Source organism: Mesoplodon bidens (assembly GCF_964165515.1).
Source record: "Mesoplodon bidens genome assembly, chromosome: 17".
NCBI classification, from domain to species: domain Eukaryota; kingdom Metazoa; phylum Chordata; class Mammalia; order Artiodactyla; family Ziphiidae; genus Mesoplodon; species Mesoplodon bidens.
The window spans coordinates 50120875-50147145 of NC_138174.1; the positions used below are offsets into that span (position 1 = coordinate 50120875).

The 26271-nt window shown below is 36.1% G+C and overlaps 1 protein-coding gene across 12 annotated transcripts in view; it reads right to left on the reverse strand.

The window, feature by feature from the left end:
* The window catches only part of MYCBP2 (MYC binding protein 2), a 266977-nt gene that overhangs the window by 217678 nt on the left and 23028 nt on the right, over nt 1-26271 (reverse strand). For all 12 annotated transcript variants that reach the window (XM_081214828.1, XM_081214825.1, XM_081214831.1 and 9 more), the window contains exons 2-5: nt 23319-23394; nt 13826-14041; nt 6296-6449; nt 2108-2304 (exon numbers count right to left, since the gene is read on the reverse strand). In XM_081214828.1, the coding sequence (XP_081070954.1) occupies nt 2108-2304; nt 6296-6449; nt 13826-14041; nt 23319-23394 (643 nt within the window). The remainder of the gene's footprint in view (nt 1-2107; nt 2305-6295; nt 6450-13825; nt 14042-23318; nt 23395-26271) is intronic.

Here is a 26271-nt window from a genome sequence, read left to right on the forward strand (position 1 = left end):
TCTGAATAATTTCTTCCTCTTTATCTTTCAGTTCACTGCTTCTATCTTCAACTGTATTATCTACTGGTTAACTCATCCTTTAAGTTTCTAATTATAAGTATTTGGTTTTTCATTTCCAGTTCTATTTGGTTCATTTTCTGATCTGATTACTTTTTATATCCTTATTCCTTAATAATACTTTTGATACTTAATAATAATACTTTAACTATATTGAATATATATACACATATATTTTATACTCTATATCAAATAATTTCAATATATATAGACTTGGCAAGATTGATTCCACTATAATTCTTTCTACTAGCTCTCAATGATGGTGCCTTTTTTCTATGTCCTTTCTGTTTGTGAGTTCAGATACAGCAGAGTTGTGTTTGTGGGAGGCCTCTGAAGTAGGGGGTTCATCCCTCCAGAACGGATTTTAGTCTCCTTCAATAAGGCACCTTACAGTACTACTACCAGCCCTACCTTACTTTAAACTCTCAGCTTAAGCTTTTTGGAACAAGATAAGTAATATGCATCTGGATCCCAAAATAATTTGAGATGTTACAGTTATACATTTTCAGACTTTTCTCCCCCCAGTCATAGCCTGGCCAAGAGAGTTTTGTGAAATGAAGTAGGTAGGTGGAATGGGGCCAAATCATGAAGAACACTATATGCCATGTTAAGATAGCAGGTTTTAATATGGCGTTTGGCCTGGAGTTGGGTATGTAGCGATGGGGCAGGTCTACAGAGAACCTCGGCTGTTGGTTCAGGGGATCAAGTAGTTTTGTGCAGCCTAGTGCTTGAACATAATATTGCAGTCAGACAGATAAGCGTTCAGGTGCTGTCTCTGCCATCTGACAGCTCGCTACACTACAACTACCCTAAACTTCTTCCAGCCTTCAGTATTCTACTCTTACTCTTATTTTCATGCTTTAGCACATGGATACCAAGAACATTCTCTCTCTACACCACCAATACCAACACCTCCTCCCTCTGCACTGGCTAGTCTCAACTCACTGTTTAGATCTCATGTCATAGCCTCTGGAATAAATCTACATAAAAATAAATCACTGGATTCTAATAGGTACATGTGTTTATGGTCATTATATTTTTAAAATTTGGCATTGATATTTGAATGTTTGTGTTTATTCTATTCGAATTTTGAAAGTATTTGTATATTTTAAGCATATATTTAAACTAAAATTTTGCTGAACCCTCAAAGCACAGCTGCAGAACAATTCGGAAATCACTGAATTAGAGGGACTTCAAAATAAGTAAGGACCATAAAAAGGGAAAAGAGGACTTCAGGCAGGACAAAAAGAGGGAAAAGAATAAGAATAGAAACCTAGAGTAAGGAGACTGCTCGTATTTGACAAGGGAAGTTCAAAATCACTGAGTAAGTCACAGAAAAGAGCCCATTTACCCCTTTTGCTATCTTTGGCCCGCTAATAACGGGATTGAGGCATCCCTTCCATGTGTTCTGGAGGTCATACAAGGGGCCAGAGAAAAGCACATAACAGAGACTTAAAACTGTAACTTCTTACTCAATTTCCAGAACAGTCCAAAAGAATTAAATCAAGTTTGCCTATAAATAGGGTTATATTTCCCACTACTGACAAGGATGAGGAGCTTATTCCACAACTGCATATTGAAAGTTCAAAATGCTATACGTGAAGCTGAAGCAGTTCAGAAACAAATCAATTCACAAAAAACTATAATCAACCAATCAAAAATACAGTAAAAATGATATATCCTTTTCTTTCGATACAGAAAAGATACTTAGAAACTATGAAGGAATTCCATACTTGAAAATTCAGGGCAAGATGGGAGGTGGGGGAAGGCAGAGAGCAAGACAATGCAATGAAAAAGGAGGCTGTAGTGCTGACACAAAGACCAGGTTCAAGATTTAAGCTTTTGCCAAATTCCACTTTATTACCTTTAATGTCACAGAGTTAAACACATGTAGCTTAGCTCAAATAGCTTAGATTATTTATATATCAACCTTGAACAGATCAAACCATTATACTGAGTGAGAAAAAGCAGACACTGCTCTGACAGAAACTGAGGTGAAATTGCAACTTGGCATCCTATCAATTTCTAAGCAGCTAGAGATATGAAATACCTGAATAGCTTGGCAAGCATGGCTGCCATTGTTGGTGAGGATAGCAGAGACGGCCTGAAGTGTCCTTCCTGTTTCTCCCCAAGAAGCCACCAGACTAAAGAGACAAGCACAGGAAAGTGCTGTCAGAGACTGTCCTGTGCTGTCATTCATTCCAGTACTTCGAACAGTGATTTCCAGAAGGAGCTGGAAGAGAGACTCTGTGGATAAAATAGAACTCAATTATATTCAGTTAACACACAGAACATTACATGGTATCTGTCTGTTTATAACTTGCCTCATTATAAATAAGTATTTAAGGCAGTTACAACACTTACTTTGCATTAGTTCCTTTCTAGTTACCCTTTCCCCCCAAAAGTTAGAATAGTTATATAAAAATGACCTTGGAGAATATTTAGTGAACGCCTTATTTTTGTAAATGAAAAAATGGAATCTATCCAGGATCATTTAAAAGAAACTTGCTCTGAGGCACTCACAGTATTCAAGAAGAAGCCTATCAAGTAGTAACAGACTACTCATTGCACTTATTTTTACCGTTTAGATTGGGAAAAATACAGGCATCTTAAAATGTTAAGTGGCCAGAAAATTATGTATTTATTTGCAAAACAACAACAGAATAAACAAAACATATGCAATAATTTGTTTAATATAAAATTGGCTTTATCATTAACATAACAGCAGTTCACACTTGTAATTCATTTTATACTCTAGAAAAACCCTGCAAGTCAATAGGACAGATATCCCCTTTTCATGGATCATGAAATTGAGACGGGGAGGTTAAGAGATTTTCCCTAAATCATAAAGCCAGATAGAGGCAAAGATGGAAAAATAACACAAGAATGTTCTATGGCCATCAGAGGTCTCCACACAAAACTCCACTCAAGGTTAAATCAATAAACTTCTGGGTATTTCTTACGTAGAAGGGGAGGAGGATTTGAAAATCCTTTAGAAGTGCATACTTGGAGACACAGAGAGAAAGAAAAACAGAGTCAGAAAAAGAGAGAAACAGAAAAATTGAGAAAGACAGAAAGAGAGGGAAAGGGGAAGGAAGGAGGAAAGCAAGAGAGAGAATTGATGTACTGTAATTCTCTGCAAACTAAAGGGCCATCTGGGTTTTATTTGTTAGCTCACAGAAACCTAGGCTTCCTCTATCTAGTCCCCATCTTCCATATCTAATCCCTAATTAAGTCCTGTCAATTTTACTTCCTAATTAATTCCTCCACTTTTTGCATCTCATCAGCATCTCCCCAATCCATGCTATCTATCACCATCTCTTAATTAGACTACTAAAAAGTGTTCATAAATTAGCTCCTACCATACACTTTTGCACCCTTATAGCCAAAGAGAATTTTTAAACCAAAAATCTGGCTTTCTATTTAAAGTCCACTCACTCCTTTGTTACTTCCCTCCTGCTCCTCTTCCCGCTTCCCTTTCTCCCTCCCTTCCTCACTTCTCTCTATATCCTTCAGTCTTTCCTTTATGCCATCTAACCTTCCCTCTACCCTTTCATCTTTCTTGTTTGTCCATCCCTCCTCTATCATTATCTTTCTGCCCATTCATCATAATTATTCAGCCAATATTTCCTGAATTCTTCCTGTACATCAGGAACTATTCTAGGTTGGGGTAGTACATTGACAAAGACAAAGAATGTCCCTGCCATCAAAAAAGTTAGATTCAGATTAAAAAAAACAGTGTAAGACTATAAAGAATTTTTAAAAAACCGTCAGGAGACAGTGACGCTCAATTTCTTCTAGAACGATGACCATCCTCCTTGAACTGGCCTATCAAGCTCCGCACGATCTACTCCCTGCCTTTTCCATCCCCTCACTCTCCACACTCTAGTCATACAGCCTTTCTCCAGTCATTCTCCTTCCTACCTCAAAGCCTACTACATGCTCTCCTTTCTGCCTGGAAACTTAGTTAACTCCTTCTTACTCATCCTTCAAATCGCATATGTCACATCTTCAGGGAAGCCTGTTATAAACCCCAGAACTCCCTCTTTCCCCCATACTATTTATTCACATTTGTAATCATACATGTGTCCAACTGTCTGATGCTAAATTCCATAATAACAGCAACAATGTTTATATTGATCACCCCTATATTATACACTCTTAGCACAGAACATAGAAGGTGCTATTACATTTAAGTGAATAATTGAGAACATATATTCTAACCTTAAACTGAACAGAAAGATAGACATAAGGGAAGGATTTTTTTAAAAAACTGGACAATTTGTAAATCAAATCCACCTGCAAAGAGAAGTCTGATGTATAATAATCATCAAGCTACCCCAACAATAAAAGAGATACAAATATACATATATTTTCATGAGTAACATGAAAAAAAGCAATGTGGAAAAAGTGTAACTAATGTGACTATGATATTAAATCAAAGGAAAAAAGAGACAGATTTCAATACAAATTTCGATTTAAAGAACCAAATTACTACTTACACATTTGTGCCAATTAAACAAAATAAAAAGTATGAAGTGCTGATAAACGCCTGAACAGAAAAATAAGTCAAAGCAGTGAAGAGATCAGAAAAGTAAGCATTGGAAGGATAGCAGAGAGATCAAAGACAGTATAGCAGCATTTGAAACTGTTAGTAAGAAAATAAAAACAAATTAATCAGGAGACCTAAGTTTTGACAGAAAGAAGACGATTAAGCTAAAGCACATATTATAATTTTAAAACCCAGTATTAAGAAGAAGATCTATTTTGAAAAGAATAAAGGAGAGGGAGGATTTATGTATAAACTGAATATAAGAGAAAGTATACAACAAATGATAGAAGACAACAAAATGGCAGAAGATCTAGGAGGAAAGCGAGGATTAGCATATAATATAGGATATACTGTTTTAGTGGATATTTTAAATACTTCAATTATTTGCTAATTTACAAACCAGAGCTAAGGTTAACTAGCAAAATATTCTTAAATAAAATTAATTAAATCTTCAATAAAATGCCATGAAGTCAAGTAGTACATCATAACAGTTATATGAGCACTGGTGCTACAGTGACAATAAACAAGGTGCCTGCTTCGTAACATATGCAGCTTTATTTGGTAGTAGCATTTCATAACATGGTGGATTGGGGGGCTGCTGTTGTTTTTAAAAATCCTCAGCTTATTTTCATGGCCAGTACTCCCCCCACCAACTAAAACAAAGCAGTAACAAAACAAATGGAACACAAAAACTAATCACAATACATGACCAAAAAAATAACAATCTGACATGTAAATTAAAACCATGTAATTAGGTTCTCACATGTGGGTCTAACATAATCCAAATAGCCAAGTAGAGAAAGAGGACCAAACTCTAATCCAGACCAGCAGTGTGGTCCCCAGACCAGCAGCATGAGCATGAGCATTACCCAGAAACTTACTCCAAATGCAAATTCTCAGGTCCCATCCCAAATCTACTGAATCAGATACTGCACACTTAGGGACCACATATATGACTCAAACAAGCTAATGCCTGAGATTTAGAAAACTCTAGACTCTTTGAAGGCCCACAGTTAGCATCAGAGAAAAGCAATTAGCCTTCAAAATTAAGCTTCCATCTCTATTTCTCTTCCTTAAGAGTCCCCATCCTGCTTACAGGATTATGTGTTGAGCCTAGGTCACGGGCATGAAAGGCAGGCATTCATAAAATTCAAATGCACTTTACAAAAAGCAAACATTTTTACTTAATGGAAGTTGCTACTAATTCAAAAGCTTTATCTTTAACAAAAATAAATTTTTATTTATCATGAACGCAAAAGAGATGTCCTCTCTATTTAGAAACTAATTGTGTTGTTTTGGGTTGGTAGTGTTTGTTCCCTCTTTTCCTACTTTTTTAACTCTCCAAAGTAACGTGTAAAGTTAGACAAAGTCAATGTTGGCTATTCTGGCCAAAGGTTTATTAAGAATGATTTAAGTTCATAGTGACTATAAGGCTTGAGGATTATTTCTGGGTTCCAAGAATTTATATTTTGCTTTTCCCCATCATAATAATCAGGAAATGACTGTGCATGAACTATAACTCTTAAATCATAACTCCAGAGCAACACGGCAAAGTAACTTAAAATTTATACCCCTGCTGTTTCAGCACCATAAACAAACAGAGATTGAATTACAGGCTGCTGTATGTGCTCCGTAAGAGAAGCTCTTTACATTTAAAGGCTTCATTCAATGTGCCTAAGCTCTTACCTAGGACCTCGGGTGGCTCTGACTGGAGGCCTTCTGGCTGCTGACCCTGAAGCACGTTAAGCAGGGCTTGGAGACTCCTGAGGCACAGGGATGGATGAGAAAATCGCGTCTCCTTGATCAATTCAAAAACTTCACAGAGTCCAACCTCAATGATCTATTTAAGATGAAAAAAAAATTATACTTTATAGCATGTGAGATAATAACACTTCTCAGACAGTAAAATTGATACAGCTTACTTCCACAGCAAATGAGTAATGGTACAATATTTTAAAGGCAAAAAAGTCATCACATAAAAAAGAGTAAAACCCAGTGTGTTTAATTTTAAGATTTAGAAAATCATCTGGTAACACAGAAGGTTAAAAAATAGTGGCACTCCCAACACAGCCAAAAATAAATAAATAAAAGGAAACTGTCAAACTTAAAAAAAAAAAAATAGTGGCACTACTTAAAACGTAGTTTCAGGATAATGAAGCCATAATAAAACATCATGAAAATGGTTTAACAGTGAACTAGGTACTAGACTGCATTCACTCAGAAAAAAATACACTATTAATTTACAAAGTTCATTTGGCTGTTCTCAAGTCAAAATTGGCACTCTTCTGTTACGTTAATTGTTACTTATGACCAGAAAAGAAGGCAATATAGTACATATGGTGAAAAGCTTAAAAAAGGAACTTTTCATCTTAGCCTTTCCTATAAGGCACAATCACCATATTATCATTTGTAGATGGTGTCCCTTATTCTTGTAGGATTTATCACAAAAAGAATTAAAAACTGCCTAGCGAAAATATCATGGCTATTTTTACTTTAATTACCTTATTCCTCATCAGGACCAAGAAAAATATAACTCAGTATCTAGCAAAAGATAGATAAATCTGTAACTAAAGACTGAGACAGCAAATGTGATGAACTGGTATAAGGAAATACTTTCAGAGGGCTGAGAGAACAACAGACAATGCAATTCCATTTCTCAGTCAACGCCAACACTTTGAAAAGGAAATGTGTAAGATCTTCTCAAGATGTGTGAAATTATTTGGAGGAGAAGTAAGTAACAGAAAAAGTTAAAACTAGATTAATTAGTAGAAATGCATCAAAGCATTATTAATTCTATTGAGCAAAACAGAAGATATTCTCTCTGCTGAGATCTGTACATTAATTCATAGATTACATAAACATTTTAAGTACTTATTTTGTACAACTTGCTACAGGAGATACGAGATATATTATACTAGACCTTGTTCTCTAAGAGTTTATAATCTAACAGAGTAAATGAATCTTATATATAATGCTTACCCAGTCCAGACCTCTTTTATAGCACTTATTATGTTATAGTGTAACTGACTATTTTTGTTTCCATTTTCCCAACTAAACTGGGATCTCCTTGTGGACACAGAGTATATCTTAACTAATATCTCCCATGACTATCCCACGGCCTGCACATGATAGGCAGACAACAAATATTTATTTACTCTCTCAGCTGTGTGCTAAAAGCCACTGCAACTTGTCCGACAAGGGTTATATCAACTGCAGGCAAGTCAGTTGCAGTTCTGATTACCATCTGCAAGGTTTCTGAAGAATACAGATATGACTGAGAAGTCAAAATCACTAACAGGACTGTCTTTAGAGAAGTTATCTAAAATCCTAGAATACTTGATTATAGCTAAGATTACAGAAGTGTTTGTATAGAGTTTCAATTAATTAAATGGAAATGAAAACTTGCCATTTCATGAAGTTTATTTTCCTGAAACAGACTAGAAAATAAAAACATGCTCTCCAAGATTTCCATCTGTTTATGTCCGCACAGGAAACAAATCTGAAGTCAAAGATCTCCTGAGTACGATACAAAAGTAGGGCTCTATTCTCAGGCCAGTAGGAGACTACTCTATCCATCAGTCTTGAAGATTGCTTACTCTACCACTACCAATCATGACTTTTCATAATTCAAAGAATTCTTCTCGGATGACATTTTTGGCTAGGGTTTCTTTTTGTAAGTAGACTCCTAGAGCAACAGGGAAAGTACTGAACCTTTGCAAAAACAGTAAGGCTACTTACTGAACATATTCCCGAGCTGTCTCTCTAATAAGTTTAAGGTATGATAACAAATGTATGACAACAGGTAACTCAGGTGGGCCACCCAAGAGCAAAGCACTAGATGGCTTTCGTGAAAAACACTCATAAAACGTCAGTCAAAACGATCAAGACAAGGAATTACCCATCTGTCTAGGTTAACCACTGTGATTCTCGCTTATCATCTGTATCTTAGTTCGGTGTGGATTTTTTTTTTTTTAATAAGGGGGAAAACTAATTCATTTCCAGAACTGTGATATGTATTCAATATACAACAAAATAAAAATCAACCTCAAGTTTTCCAATCATATTTAGCTTTGAATCATTGAGCAAAGGAGCACAACATGTTGTGAATTAAGACTTTTTTCTGAGGTTTGGCTGAGAGTATTTTACTATATGTACAAACTTTGAAACTGCACTTTACACTTTGCAGCCTGTCTTATAGTCACTGAGAACACACTATATGTCCTCCTCCCTCAATATTAGGAAGGAAGAGCATAAGGAAAAAAAAATATATAGTACTGCAAATACAGTATGATTTCATTTGTGCAGAAATAAATATATTTTTAATGTGCATGTACAAAAATGTTTACAGTGGGTATTTTTGGTTAATAGGATTTCAGAAATAACTTCTAATGTAAAATTTTCTTTTCCTCTTTATAAAAATGTTCTCCATTTTTTCAAATTATCTACATTGATTATGCACTGCCTTTATAAATAGCAAAATAAATGATTAATAAGTTTGACTGCTAAATAGAATAGTTCATTATAATAAGATAACACACTAAGCACTCAATATGTCCCACGATAAACTATAACTAACCACCAAACACACGGTCTTCCACGTCTCTTCAGAAAATGGTCTTTTGTAAATTTACTGAATGTTATCTTTGCTGTTGTTTTCAAACAATTAAATCCTGAAAGCTCTCTATTATACTTGAAGGAATACAAAACCCAAATAATTAACTGGTACAGGCAGTCCAATGTCACTGTTGAGAAAAGTGAGGCAAAAACATATTTGGCCAAAAAAAAGAAAAAAAAGAGTCTTTTGAGGTTTTATTTTTCTCTCCTCGAATCACGCATTTCCAAAGGTGGCATTATTATTTCACTAACAAACAATAACATAAGCGTTTAGACACATCATATTTAGATTTAATATTAATAAACTCTTTGCCATTAGAAATTATTTCTTCTATTAAAAAGTCCTAGAATCAGTTCTAAGACTTACAGAAAACATTTGAACAAGCTGAAAAGGAAACCCAAAGTAGATTTACATATTACTGCAGAGTGAAGTATACTGTCTTTAAAATTTTCTTCTCTAAAGTAAATATTTGGTAGAGACATCATTTATAAATAATAAAAAATAAAAATCTAGAGAGGAGTGAGAGAAGGGAGGAAGAAGAGGCAACAGCAACAGACGCAGCAGAGGAGGAAGGTGGGGGGGTGGGAAGAGGAGAAGAATTCTGCTCCTCAGAAGATCCAGGTGTGAAATGTCTAACTCCTAGGCTCTAACACACGAATTTATCTACGACTTCTACCACCTTCTTCCCTTCTCTTCACACCCAGAGGAAAAAGCGCTCTTACAACTTTTCAAAGCTAATTTAGTTTTTAAACAATGTTCTGGATCCCACCTACTGTTCCATCTCTAACAGAATTTTGTGTCAACTTCTGTCACCACACTAACTCCCAAAACTGTATGCCTAGCTGGGACCTTTCTTTTGAACTTCAATCTCACATAGTGAGCAACGGACATCTCACAGCTACTTCACGCTCAGTACGGCCAGAACTAAACTTAATCATCGTTCCAACAAAGCACTGTTTCTCCTCCAGTTCTTTCTCTTTAAGTAAATGGCATCACCACCTAGAAACTCCAGAAATATTTTTACATTCTACCTTCTCTTTCAGCCTTCATAACCAACTAATTAACAATTCCTGACAATTCTACTTCCTTAATATTTCTTTTATGCCAAACACTGCTACTACCCTTGTTGCATCCCCCATGAACACTTCAGACGACTCCAATAACTGCCTCACTGGTCCCTCTGCTCTAGTCTCCCCACCCTCTAGTGGATCTGCCTTTCCAGCACCCGAGTAACTTTAATAAAATACAAGTCTGATCATAGTCTTTTGCTTAAAATCTTTCATATTTCCAACTTACCAGACAAAATCTGAAAATGGCTGCATGACATTTAAGGCCCATGATCCTGTTCTCTCCTCTTGCCCCATTCAGCCAGTCCACTCTAGCCAAAGCTGACCGCTTGTGCTTTTGTAACGATGCCATTCTCCCTGCCTGCACATGCATCTTCAGTCAGTGCTGCATCCTTACTCCACCGGGCTCCACTATACCTTGCACACCCCTATCAATCCTTAGGGCACTGGACATGCCTGCTACACATAACTTTCTTTACGGTGGGGACTGTGTCTCATCATTTTGTTCTTAGGACCTAACAGAATGCCTGCTATAAACTGAATTTACTGAATTAAGAAGTATATAAATGAATCTGTGTACATCTACATCTTTTAACAAAATATGAGGCATGACTAGCCTCAAATAAGTTTGGATGGGAAGTATGAATCCTAACATTCATATTAGGATTTTAATGTTACTATTCACAATTATGCAGCTATGAAATTTGGAGCGCTTTAGAAGATCTGGAAATCAGATAGTGAAAGACAGTTTGAGCTGGGTAAAAACTGCTTTTGGTAAGAAAGGTATACTTTTAAGCGGGTGGGGGTAAGAAAGTACTGTTTTAAATGGAAAAAACAAAAGCAAAAAACAAAAAGCAAAAAAATCTGACAAGCAAGGTCTACATCAGAGTCAAAACCAATTTAACTAACTTTTAAAAGTCAAGAAGGGAAAACACAGAATTGTATCAAAATTATACCTTGACAACAAATAAAAACTGTCTTCATTATGTGAAATAAAGAAGAAGCAGGAGAGAAAGAAACATCTGCAAGAAAAAGGAAAGTGACAGCCACACATTCAGGAGAAGCAAGAGAGAAACAACAAAGAAAAGGGAGGAACTGACGTGAAAGAGCATCTGGAGCAGAGGCACAGAAATGGTCAAAAGGAAAAGAAAAAGTCCCCATTTCTCACCTGCCCTCACACTCCCATCACCGCAAATCCTCAAGGCTTCATCTCTTCTTCTGTGCCCTGCAAACTGCTGCCTAAGACCTGGAAGTTTCACTCCCTGCCCTGCCCCCACCCATGGCACTCTGACTACCTCTGCATAAAGGCATCCCATTGCTCCTTCCTCTCTGATCTCACTGACTGTCTAGAGGTTTCATTTCCTTGGATATGAAGTATTTCTTAATAAATTGATGAGTTCCCTGAAAACTAATGAAATTCATTTGGACCTACACATTTTCCTGTTTGCACCTGATACTTACAACTACAGCTATCATTCATTGAGCACACGTGCATTTATTAACTCTTTGAATCCTCACCACTACCTACGAGATAGGCATTATCCCCATTTCATAGATGACAAAACTGAGGCAGAGAGAGGTTAAACAACGTTCGCAGCATCACACAGCTAGTATTTTTAATGGCAAGTGTTTGAACTCAGGCAGTTTGACTCTACTTCCCATATTCATCACTATACTCTGTTTCCTGACAGGTCAGTACTTGATGGAAAACTCAATATTAATTACTTGAGCTATTTGCTTTTCTTCTACTTTTCTTTTCAAGATCCCTTTTTGACTCTGCATCTTTTAACTCTGTTAATCATGCTAAAAATCCACTGTCTTAAGAATGCCTGACATCTTATTTCTTTAACACTCATTCATCCTGATGTTTTAAAACAGCCTAAGAATCAGTTGTTCTTGATTGTGCAGTATCTTTTAAATTGACTATAGTTTATTATTCAAAATCTGCATACCTGTGTGAAAGGTTTCTCTGGGTCTTTATTTTCCTTCCTAATGTTGAACCTAAGCTGAGTGATTACTGTAGTACAGTGGGACTCACCCACACACAGAATGGAATTCTTATAACAAAAGTATACTTGATTCCTTCATATCCCCATATCCTAACTTAACAATGTAGTTTTCCTCAACCTCCCCTAATTAAGCATAAGAAATCAGAATTAGAGACCATGCTCTTTACCTGGAGAAACTTATATGGAAAAGATGAGCCTGTTTGTTTTAAGTTGAAGAAAGAAGCTAGTAGAGAAGGTACAGTTAAGGACACTGGAGAGAAAACGACTAAGGGGAAAAGGGTCCCAAGAGGAGATAAGGACATTTGAAGGTGGCTGATTTAAGAGGCTGAGGAACTTCACAAAACCTCTACTGCTCTATGAAACAGGAAGCAAGTGAACTGCTGAGAATAAGGTGAGAAGAACCTGACAGCAATGATAAAGGACAGTGGTGAACTTATGAAGAGCCACCATGAAATGTACAAAATAAACAGATCAGGAACACAGCCTCTATCTGGCTGCTATTTCCAAGTAGTAAAGTAAGTATTTACATGATATCTTACGTATGCATATAAAGAAGTTTTCAAGGCACAATTTTAAGGTATCCATTTAGTAAAAAGACAATATACACAAATCATTTATGATAAAGGAAATCATTTCAGAATGTCTGTATTTAGAAAAAAACAAATGCACTAAATTATTTATGATAAAGGTACCATTTTAAAATGTTTATATTTTTACCCATTCTTTTGTTAGAAATTCTAACTATACATACTATATAGAAAAATACATATATAAAGTAACATTATAGTCTTGAAATATAGAAATGCTTAAATAGAACAGAGTACCTTAAGAACAGTTTGTTCTACTTCAATACACGTTTCTATAACACCAATTAGATTATACGCCTCTGGTAAATATGGGAGTGATATCAGAACAATGCAGAATTGGTTCATATGTAATTTTTTTCCTAGGCAAAGGGAGCCAGGATAGCAAGAGTACAGTTAACCTTAGGCAGAAAAGGCAAAAGCTCTCAGCTCAGCTGCTGCACAACCAGGAGCACTTCTAGCTCTATTTCAAGAAAAATTAAAATGTATACCTGTACCCAGAGGGAGGGATGAGTCCCCAGCTTTTCGTGGCTCTTGGCTTGTAGTAATTTGCACTTCCTCTTGTGCCCACCTTAATAGCAGCTCACTGGCTCAGAGTTCCACTCCCATCTGCAATGGCTCAGTGCCCGCAAGCCACCATTTCCCCTCTACTGCTTTTGTACATTTTTAACAGCCCCTGTAACAGACTCCAAGCCACTGAACTCCCTTCCTATGCTTTCCAAGTACTCCCCACTGAGGTACCAATTATTGACTTTGTTAGCACTCCAATTGTAAAGCTGCCTAAAGTTTTCCTGATCTAGCTCAAACCTATTTTTACCCATAGACTCTGTTATTTTCAGTGTGCAATTTTATTAAAAGCAAGGCATTTTAGCAATGCAAACATATGTATTAAAGCCCAAACACCTGTAGGTTATGCATCTAAGTGGATCTTAGTGACTTACCTTTGGAAGTTTGATAGGGGGCTCTTTGGATTCCTCCTCTTCATCACTATCTGATTCTCCACTCTGCACAGAGTTCTTAGATGCAGCTGCCAATGATGTTTCCTTTTTCTGCCATTCCAGAACGCAATGGCGTACATTGCAATAAATATTAAATGCCGAAGGATTGCTATGTAGTTTGATATCTGGTATGATTACTGTATTCTCCAAGTTTTCAGACTGAAATACAGGATATAATATTTCAATTTTATATTCCTTTCCATCATCATCAATTCTCTTTTTTTTTTAATTAAATATTAGACAGGCTAGATGATTTGTAGAAGTCACATAGGTGACACAGCAATAACCAACCTGATAAGGGCTGGAAAGACACCAGCAAAAAACTCATCAGGACTACCCTTTTACCCCACAATAGGAAAAGAGCCAACAAAGCTTAACTGCTGGATTCAAAGGATATTCATTTGTTGCTTTTCTAAGGGACACCAGATGTACTGCAGAGTCTCAAAGGCTTACCACAAATGTTGAATTACATTTTGATTTCTTTCAAAAGTAGATATAGGGCCTTAAACAGAAATTAGGACTAAAAAAAAAAAAAACTAAACCCTTAACTTTAGTCAATTCTAATTTCATTCTCATTCAAATAATGGTAATGCTAAGAAAACTACAGATTATGGGCATATGCTTTCTGAAAGCTCTCTCTTAGCTATCTGTCTTAATAGGTACTACAAATCACATGTTTGGTACTTTAATTGTTAAAACTAAATGCTCAGGACTTCCCTGGTGGCGCAGTGGTAAAGAATCTGCCTGCCAAGGCAGGGGACACGGGTTCAATCCCTGGTCTGGGAAGATCCCACATGCCGCGGAGCAATTAAGCCCATGCGCCACAACTACTGAAGCCCACGTGCTCTAGGGCCCACGTGCTGCAACTACTGAAGCCCGCATGCCTAGAGCCCGTGCTCCGCAATAAGAGAAGCCACCGCAATGGGAAGCTGTACACCGCAAAGAAGAGTAGCCCCCACTCACCGCAGCTAGAGAAAGCCCGTGCACGGCAACGAAGACCCAACACAGCCAAACAAACAAACAAAAAAAAACAACTAAATACTCAATTTCTATTTTGGTCCACCATTTTATTCATCAGACTCCAACCACATTTTTGAGATAAACATTTACATCATAAATATACAGAACTAGTTTAAGATAGTCTACAAATGCAAATTCCAACAATTAGAGTATGTCCAACAAGTATCCAAGATAAATAAAATGACACTTTGAGTACCAAGAACATTTAGTCTCAAAATTCTACCCTTCTTCCATAAATAATTAGGAAAAACATGGAGTACTTCTTGTTAAGTCAAAGTATACTAAAGTTAACCGACATATAACATGTAAATATGTCTTCCAGAGATATTAAAAACAAATATTAATAATTCAAATCCAACAATACTCTTAAAAAGATGATACATCAAGATCAAATCAAAAACAAGGATGTACAACAATGGAAAAGCAATCCAAAATCCATACCAACAAAAGTAAGAGAGAAAAAAAAAAAAAGACACTGTAAATAAACATGGACGAAGCATTTGACAAAAATCAAATACCCATTCATGACAAAAGCCTAAGTAAATTAGGAACAGAAGAGAATTCCAAAACTGGATTAAGGCTATGTATGAAAAACACACAGCTAACATAGTAAAAGACTGAATGCCTTCACCCTAGATTGCAAACAAGGGCAAGATATCTACTCTCAGCAATCAGACTCAACATTGTGCTAGATATGCTATCCAGTGCAGTAACCCAAGAAAAAGAAATAAAAGGTATAGTTAGAAAGAAAAAGTTATCTCCTAGAAATCAAATGTGTTTATTTGTAGGAGACATAAAAAAGAATCTTAAGTCTGCAAAAAAAATGTCACTAGTAATAATGTGTGGATTTAGCAAAATCACAGGGTACCAAATAAATCTATAAAAATGAATAATATATCTATATCCTAGGAGTAAACAATCAAAATATGTAGTTTTAAAACTAGTAGCAGTAAAGTTACAGACTGGGAGAAAATGTTTGCAAACCACGTATCTGACAAATGACTAGCATCCAGCATATATAAAGAATTCTCAAAACTCAGAGAGTAGAAAACAAACAAGCAAGCAGCCCAATTAGAAAATGGGCAAAAGACATGAACAGACATGTCACTGAAGAAGATATACAGAAGGCAGATAAGCACATGAAAAAAAGTTCAGTATCATGAGCCATTAGGGAAATACAAATTAAAATAAAATGAGATTAGTACACACCTATCAGAAAGGCTTGAGTAAAAAATAGTGACACCGACAAATACTGGTGAAGATGTGGAGAAACTGGATCTCTCATACATTGCTGATGGGAATGTAAAATGATACAGAGACTAGAAAAAGTACAGCTTTTTCTTAGAAAATTAAACATGTACTTACAGTATAATCCAGCAATTGCACTCTTAGGCATTTATACCAGAGAAATGAAAACTTATGTTCATACAAACACCAGCACATGAACATTCATAGAAGCTTTATTCAAAATAATCAAAACTGGAAACAACTCAGATGTCATTTAATGAATGAAGGGTTAAGCAAACTGTGGTATATCCATGCCATGGAATGCTTACTCAGCAATAAAAGATGCAAGCTTGGTATATGCAACAACTTGGATGAATCTCAAAATTATGCTAAGTGGAAAATAACCAGTCCCAAAAGGTTACATACTGCATGAGTCCATTTATATAACATTCTTGAAATGACAAATTACACAGATGGAGAACAGATTTGTAGTTTGCAGAGGCTAGGGAGAGGGTGAGGTTTGGAGATGTCTTTGTTTATATAAAAGTAGTACAATGGACCCTTCTGATGGAACTGTTCTACATCTTCACTGTAGTAATGGTCACAAACACCCACACATGACAAAACTGCCTAAAACTAAATACACACAAATGAGTGCATGTAAAACTGGTGAAATCTAAATAAGATCTGTAGGCTGTATCAATGTTGATTTCCTAGTAGTGATATTTACTATAGTTATGCTATACCTTACCAATGGGAGAAAATGGGTAAAGGGTACACAGGATCTCTCTGTATTATTTCCTACAACTGCGTTTACATTACAATCTCAAAATTAAAACAAAATTTTTAAATAACAGCATTTACAATAACATCGAAAATATATAATTATTAGTTAAATTTAATAAAATTATGTACAATCTCTCACTGAAAACCAAAATAATGTTGCTGAGAGAAATTAAAGAAGACAAATAAATGGAGAGAGAGAGACCATGTTCATCAATGAGAAGATTCCATATCATTAAAATGGCAATTCTTCCCCAAACCTATATTCAGTGAAATCCCAATAAAAATTCCAGAGGCTTTCTAAAAATGGAAATTTACAAGTTGATTCTAAAATTTATATATAGAAACGTAAAGAACCTAAATTAACTATAGCAATTTTTTTTAAAAAGACCACAGTTAAAAACATATGACCTATTTCAAAACTACTGTAATGAAGACAGTACAGTACTGGTATAAAGGTAAACATATAGATTAATTAAACAAAATAAATTCCAGAAATAGGCTTAAACAAATAGTCACCTGATTTTTTACAAAGATGCCAGGATGATTCAATGGGAAAAGATGTCTTTTTAAGAAATGATACTGGATCAACTGAATACCAACATGTGAAAAAATGAACATCAACCTTTATCTCATACCATACACAAAAATTAACTTGAAATGGATCACAGACCTACATGTAACAACTAAAACTATAAAATCTGTAGAAGAAAATATAGAAGAAAATCTATGTGACCTTTGGGTAGACAAAGACTTAGAACACATGAATCATAAAAAAAAATCAATTCATTAAATTTATAAAACTTAAAAACCTTTGCTCTCATAAAGCACTCTACAAAAACAAAAAAAGGCAAACCATAGAAGAGGAGAAATTATTTGCAACACAGCTGACAAAGGAATCTAAAATGTATAAATATCTAAAATGTATAAAGTACTCTGAGAATTCAATAAGAAGACAATTATAAAAAGGGGAAACGAGTTGAAGAGATTTCACAATAAAAAGACATAACTGGTGAAAGGCACATCACATGATGATTATGATGCTCACAACATTAGTCATGAGAGAAAAGCACAGTAAAACACCAGTGAGATACCCCTATATACTTATCAGAATGACTAAAATTCCGTGTAACGCGTTTACAGAGTGAAAAACAGTGATATCTTTTCAGGAGTATTTTTTTTTCCTAGCATACAAACTTTGACCATAATTATTCCCTAGGAAATAATTTTAACTGCTTTAAAATCATTCATTTTCATCTATGATTCTAAATGCCCCTTTCTTTTACAAAAGAATAAAATTAATGTATTTAAAAAAAAGAATGACTACAATTTGAAAAGCTAACAAGATCATGTGTTTGCAAAGATGTGAAGCAACTGGACTTCTCATACACTACTGGTGGAACAGTAAAATGGAATAATCACTTTGGAAACAGTTCTCAGTTTCTCAAAAAGCTGAACATTCATCTACTATGCCACGTGTGAAGAAGAGTTAACACTGAGTTAACACTGCTTACTTTCTCCAAGGGAACCATCACTGCCCCCTGGCCAGTACTTAAGAATGTGGTCTTTAGAGTTTCCTTTATATTAGGTATTGATGATTTTGTTACATACTCCTAGAGCAACCATACCCACTGGCTTGCCCAACTGCTTTGCAGAAACATCATGACTGACGATGTGAACCCATGTTTCACTTGCTATGGCTGGCTGCATATCAGGATGTGTCTATGTGACCAGATCCCCATAAAAGTCTCAGATCCTGAGACTCAAACGGGCTTCCCTGGACAGAAACATTCCACACATATTCCTGCAGTTCACCACCGGAGAGAAAGCACGTCCTGTGTCTCACACGAGGAAGGACCAGGAGGCCTAGGCCATTACTCCCTAACCACCAACACATTTATTTTTCCTGCTGTTTACTCTGTACTTTTTGTTGTAATGAATCGTAGCCATTAGTATAAATTGCTTTCGAGTCTTATGAGTCCTTCTGGCAAATCATCGAAGAAAACATCACTTAATCCTCCCACTCCTAGGTATTTACCCTCCCCCCAAAACAAAAACTTATACCCACACAAAGACTAGTACACAAATTGTTCATAGCAGTTTTATTTGCAAGGGACAGAAATTGGAAACAACACCAACATGTCCATCAACAGATGAACAGATTAACAAATTGGGATATACCCAAACAATGGGATACTAATCAGAAAAAAAAAAAAGGAAAGACTATATTAATATATACAACTACATCAACACAACTCAAAATCATTATGCTGAGGGAAAGAAGCCAGATACAATAGTAGAGCCAGTATGATCTCATTTATATGAAATTCTAGAATATGAAAAATAATCTATAATGACATAAAGTATACCTGTGGTTGTGTACAGCTAGGGCTGTAAGGAGGGATGGAATGCAGCAGAGGATGAGGAAAGCCTTGGGGATGATGGAAAATTTCTAAACCTTGATTGTATCTTTCAAAACTCACTGAATTGTACACTTTATATCCCTGTCTCAGGTTCTACTATTAAGGAACCTGATCTAAGACAGATACATTTGGTAGCAGGATGCTGAGGAAGTTTCCTGGGTAACGGATTTTACTTCTCTTATAAGGAAGTGAAGTCTTTTGCTGGAGAGCAGAATTTATCAGAAGTCTGAGGAGAGTGGCAAAGGTCTGAAATAGCCAGAGGAAAATTGGAAGAACTATCTGACCAGAAAAAACAAGAAGATAGTCTGGCTATGGATGGTCCATTTGATACTGGTAATCATGAAACTGTACTGGTATCAATAAACTCTTGTTTAACTCCTTTTAGCAGTACACGGTACTCACCTGCAGGGAAAGAGGGAAAGATGGCTGGATCTGTACAGGACTGAGTTTTGTCAGATAAATCCAACAAATGTACATGAGGGAAAGGAAGATGCAGTAGGCAGAATAATGGCCTCCAAAAATATCTACCCCCTAATCCCTAGAACCTGAGAATATGTCATTTTACATGGCAAAAGGGAGCCTGCAGATACGATTAAATTAAGAATTTTGAGATGGGGGATTTTATGGATTATCTAGGTAGGCCCAAAGTAATCCCAAGGGTCCTTATAAATGGGAGAGGGTGGCAAGATGGAAGGAAGCACAACCCCAGGAATGCAGGCAGGTTCTAGAAGCCGAACAAGGCAAGGCAATGAATTCTCTTCTAGAGCCTCCAGGAAGAAGATAGTCTTGCTGACACTTTGATTTTAGCCCAGTGAGATCCATTTTAGATTTCAGACTTCCAGAACCATAAGATAATTTGTATTGTTTTAAGCCATAAAGTTTGTGTAATTTGTTACAGCAGCCATAAAGAACTAATACAGGAGATTAAGCAAGAATTTTTCTAAAAATACCGTCGTACCTATACTGGATAAGAAGGAAAGTAAATGAAGGAGATGGCTAATGGAGAAATAGAGGGGTCAATGACAGCAATAAAGGAGATGAAGAAGTATAGCTAAATGGCATTTTAAAAATAACTTTTATAAAAAGAGAGTGGATAAAAAATACTCCAAAAACAGTAATAGAGAGCAAAGAGACTAACACCACCATTTTATGAGCAGTAAATGTTTCTTACTCATCTTTGCATCCCAAATACCAAGCACAAGGCCTGCACAGAGTCACTGTGCAATTAAAGTCTGAGGTGTAAATGAAGTTTTTTTATATCAGTCTTATCACAAGCTGCTCCTAAAAAAGCAGATATAAAACCTGAAGGCCAACAGAAGAAAGATGAATTATGAAGGGAGCAAAGCTAGTTAGAGACAGAACTGAAGTGGAAGAAAGAGCTTGACTTCCCATATCTTCCTGGATATCACATGCCACCACTTTTAGGAAAATCAACAAATGAAACCTTAAAAAGGGCTTTAAAAGATTTTCAATATTCCCATATTCCAACTCTGCACACAGAACCAAAAAGTGGAAAAGGGGTAGAAGTTGTAAATCTGAATGACTATTTGCTTGTTAAAGGTTTTCACATATCAAGTATAGTAAGAATGCTTTCCACGTCCCTCTTCTGTCCCCAAAACAGTAGTACGACATGATATAGTGAACATATATTATTTATCTGCCCACCCAGCAACACTTCCCTTAGGGCAACCAGCCCTCCCATTCCACATAGCCTTCTAATCAGGGTGCTCACCTATAGTCCATCACAAGGTTACAAACATAACTCGGTCTAACCAATCAAAGTACCCCATCTTCCAGGTCAAAGTGAATGATGCAGGTCGGAGGGAGGGAGATGCATGAGGGAAGGGATGTGGGAACAGATGTATATGTATGACTGATTCACTTTGTTATAAAGCAGAAACTAATTAAAAAAAAAAAAAAGAGAAATCTAGAAACAATAAATGCTGGAGAGGGTGTGGAGAAAAGGGAACACTCTTGCACTGCTGGTGGGAATGTGAATTGGTACAGCCACTATGGAGAACGGTATGGAGGTTCCTTAAAAAACTACAAATAGAACTACCATATGACCCAGCAATCCCACTACTGGGCATATACCCTGAGAAAACCATAATTCAAAAAGAGACATGTACCAAAATGTTCATTGCAGCTCTATTCACAATAGCCCGGAGCTGGAAACAACCTAAGTGTCCATCATCGGATGAATGGATAAAGAAGATGTGGCACATATATACAATGGAATATTACTCAGCCATAAAAAGAAACGAAACTGAGCTATTTGTAATGAGGTGGATAGACCTAGAGTCTGTCATACAGAGTGAAGTTAGTCAGAAAGAGAAAGACAAATACCGTATGCTAACACATATATACGGAATTTAAAAAAAAAATGTCATGAAGAACCTAGGGGCAAAACGGGAATGAAGACGCAGACCTACTTGAGAATGGACTTGAGGATATGGGGAGGGGGAAGGGTGGGCTGTGACAAGGCGAAAGAGAGGCATGGACGTGTATACACTACCAAACGTCAGGTAGATAGATAGTGGGAAGCAGCCGCAGAGCACAGGGAGATCAGCTCGGTGCTTTGTGACCGCCTGGAGGGGTGGGATGGGGAGGGTGGGAGGGAGGGAGATGCATGAGGGAAGGGATGTGGGAACAGATGTATATGTATGACTGATTCACTTTGTTATAAAGCAGAAACTAATTAAAAAAATGAATAAATAAACTTAAAAAAAAATGGAAAAAAAAAAAAAAAAAAAAACCCCATCCAAGGTTTTCTGCCACAACTAACAGAAGAAATCGCCTTTTGCTTAAAGAAAATAAAGCTGGAGCTGCCAGCAGCCTTAGTCCTCAGCCACAGGCAATAAACCCACACTCAGAGGAAAAGAGAAGCAAGATTTGATGACATTATTATAATCCCTGGGTCCAACTGATCAATTCCATCCCGTATACTTCTATGTTTGGTTCACTACTTGAAAGTAGATTTCTCTCAGTTACAAGAGCAAAAATACTCATTACAAAGTGCAGGAAACAATTGTCTCTAGAACTTACATGATATACAACCCAAGCTAAGTGACTGTTTCTATAACCAAAAGTGGAGCTCTTCAGAAATCACAAGTATGATTGCTCTCTTCCTCCTGTCTTAAGTTTCTTACTACTGTTCATTAGAAAAGAGATTCTCTTATAAAAAGCGGTATCTGGTCCCTGAAAATGTTTAAGAAAAAACTAGATGGATTTTATAGAGAAGATATCTGCATTGGGTAGAAGAACAGATCCTTGATCCCTAATTCAAATATTCTCTATTGCCTTTTATTTTGTACAGCCACCAACAATCTAAAGAAGCTCAGAACAGTCAAAAGTCTATAGATGCACCAAGATATTCTCTAATTCATAATGTATGCATAAGTATGAGACAAACCCAAATCCAAGTCCCAACTCACAGGCCAATTTTACTCAGTTTCCAGTACATGTAATCAGAGTGAAAAAAGAGAAGAGAAATAGATATCTTCTTCCCCCAAAGGACTGATCAAAGAAAACAAAAATAAATAATAAATAATTTTCAGCACGCAGATAATAACTTCCAGGTTGCTGGTCAAAAAAAAAAAATGCCAAAAAGATGAAACTTAACAGTGTGACCAAATAATAAGGGTTTTTAAAAAATTACTTTAGCACACAGAAAATGGTTTGCTAATTATACTCATACCTTATTTTTTTTATTGAGGTATCGTTGATGTACAATATTACACAAGTTTCAGGTGTACAACACAGTGATTCACAATTTTTAAAGGTTATATTCCACTTATAGTTATTATAAAGTACTGGCTATATTCCCTGTATTGTACTATATGTCCTTGCAGCTTGTTTATTTTATACATAGTAGTTTGTACCTCTTACCTCTTACCAAAATTAAAATTACCTTTTTAATTCTGGCATTTTTATTCAAATTAATAAAAACGTGCTTAATCGCTATAAATTGCTAACAGTTTTACCTTGCTTCTTGTCTTCACTTTTGATTTGCTCTTCTGTTTTCTTTTCAACTTCTTCTTATTTAACATTTTCTTATTCCTAAAAATGTAAGAGAAAAAAGGAGAATAAAAGAATTCTGGAAGTTCATATTTTAGAACATATAAAGGTATTAAAAATAGGTACTTCCAAAGTGAATGAATAATTCTTGTATAAACTTTCTATGAAACAGTATACTCTAGATGTACATATAAGATACTAACATACAATATAGCTATTGACATGACAGCAAAATACCGGATAGCCTAGAGATACACATTAAATTATTGTTGAAGTGTGAATTCTGCAAACACTTTTATAAAATTTAAAAATTGTAAAAAGCCATCAAATGAAATCTTTAAAACTTTATGTAACAGTGGGGCTGCCAATAAATACCAGTTATGTTCCTTTCCCAGAAAAATCTACTCTTTGTAGTAGTCAGGGCTACAGTGCAAAAAGGTTGGGTCAGGAGTCCATTTTTACTAAATTACTACAGGAAAACCCCAACTCATACACTTCTCATATCCAGCAGCCAGTTTTTCATAACATCACAGCCCGAAGACCAAATTATTCTTTAAGCAAAAGGAAGCCCCTGAATGACTTTGAGAAAAGAAATTTTTAATGTGGCAAAGAATAAGAATTAATGGAAGAAACCCAAACCGAGGAAAATGTATTTTCATCTCATTTAATATTTTTTTACATCTACCATGCTGAAGTGCACACTGCTAGGTACTAAAGACATAAGATGAAAAGGACAGTTGTTTTCCTCAAGGAGCTCAGAGACCTGAATGAAAAGCATAGTTTAATGATCCAGCAAAAGGATGCTACTGCTATAACAAAGATAAAAGGTGAAGAGGAGGAGGAGGAGGAAGAGGAAAAGGGAAGGATTTGAGGAGGAGGAGAAGGGAGAGACTCTAGATGCTACAGAGGTCAGGTCCTTACCACTTGGTAACTAATGTAGTGGAAGCTGTGACCAAATAAAAAAGTCATAAGGCTAGGTCACTTGGAGGTAGGGATGTCATTCACAAAACAGGGAAGTCAAGGGGAAGAATTAGTTTGCACAAGGAAAAAATGAGTTCGATTTTGAAAATGTTTGACTTCAAGACACTAAAATGTCAACAAAATACACATGAACAAGCATATGAAAAATTTATCCTTGACACTACCTTCAGCTTCATACTTTAAACTAAAAAAATCACAAAATCTTATCAAATATATCTTGTAAACAGTTCTTGAATCTATCTACATCACCTCTATTGCTGATATGCTAACAATGTACGTAACCCCTACCTCCTGCCTGGACCACTGCGAAAGCTTCATAAAAAAGCTTCATTTCTGCACATCCATGTCTGCCCCTCTTCAATCCATTTTTCATATAAGCACTCAAGTCAACTTTTTAAAAAACAAATGAATAGGTAATTCTCCCACTACAAACTCTATTAATATATTCTCAATTCTCTTAGATAAAGACCAAAAGCACTGACGTGGTTTAGAAGATCCTCCACCAAGATCTGACCTCCACCAGTCTCTCCCACCTCGTTTTGCATCCTTCTCCAACTTGTTCATCACATTCCAGCCACAAGGACTATTCGTTCCGTTGTTTGAACCTGCTAATAAGCTCCTTAGCAGCTTTCTCTTAGGGGCTTTTTCTCCCTCTTCCTGGAATTCTATCCCACATCTCTTGCTAACCCCTATTCATCTTTGAGGTCCCAGTATAAGTGTCACTTACTCAGGAGTGTCCCAGACTAGGCTAGTTTCCCTAACATCCGTTCTCATTTCATCGTATACTTGTGTCTCATTGTGTAACCTACAACTGTATGTTTGGAATTACTTGTTTAATGCATCACTCTCACCAAGCTGTAAGCTCCAAGAGTGCAGAAGCCATATCATTCTTGTTCACTGCTCAAGACTCTGTGCTCAGAAAAGTACCTGAAACAAAGTACTCAACAGTACTTTGAGAGACAGAGAAAATGGGAGCAAGGAGAGAGGACAGGGAGAAGAGAAGGAAGTTCAGAGCTATAGCTACCAGCCTTACTTAGAGAGGAAAATAAGCAGAGGGCCAAGGATGGACCCATAGATACATCAATACATTTAAAGGATATCTAGCCAGAAATGTCCATTAAGGAATTACCCATGGGAGTATTTTACTCAGATCTTGGTGCAAAGGAGGTAATGAAAATCATGTATGTAGATGGGATTTCCCCAAGATAGCATGCTACAAAAGAAAAGAGAAAGAGAGTAACAGTATCAAATGCTACACATGAACAGATATACCGCCTCACACAATCTATTCAACTATGAGCAAAAAATATTTATTTCAACATTTTCCCTTTCAGCACCTGCATTAGTGCCTGACACATCATGGATGTTCAAGAAATATCAGGTGAATAAACAAGTCGATGAAAAGCATTGAGTATTTTTCATGTGTGGTTTAGGAAACCAACTTTCCTTTATACTAAAGTTTACTTAAGTGAAATCAGTTATTTGAGCAAAAGGAATATGTAAATGCTAAAAGGTTAGCCCTTTCTATACAATGTAGAAAAGCATGAAGGTTCATTCAAAACCAATCTTCAGAGAAACAGAATATATAAATATAAATTAAGATGAATTTCCTGAAGCCTACTTATCACGGACTTAAATTTTCCAAAGCATATACTAATACTTTTGTCTGTTTTGTTTAACAGACCTTCTTAAAGTTCAAATGACTTTATACATATTCCTAAAATATTTATTTTTATGCATTTGGCATTTAATTAGTTTTGGCACAATTTTAATGAATCTGGACCCACCAAATCCTGCGTACAGATTAGCTGAAAAATCAGCTTTCCCCAAATCCCCACAAATTGATTTTACTGTGTTTTTTGTTGATTTGGCTGTTTTAGAAGTAGAGAGTTATCCAAGAGAGCTAGTAATAAGCTAAAAATTATACGTAGAAAATCT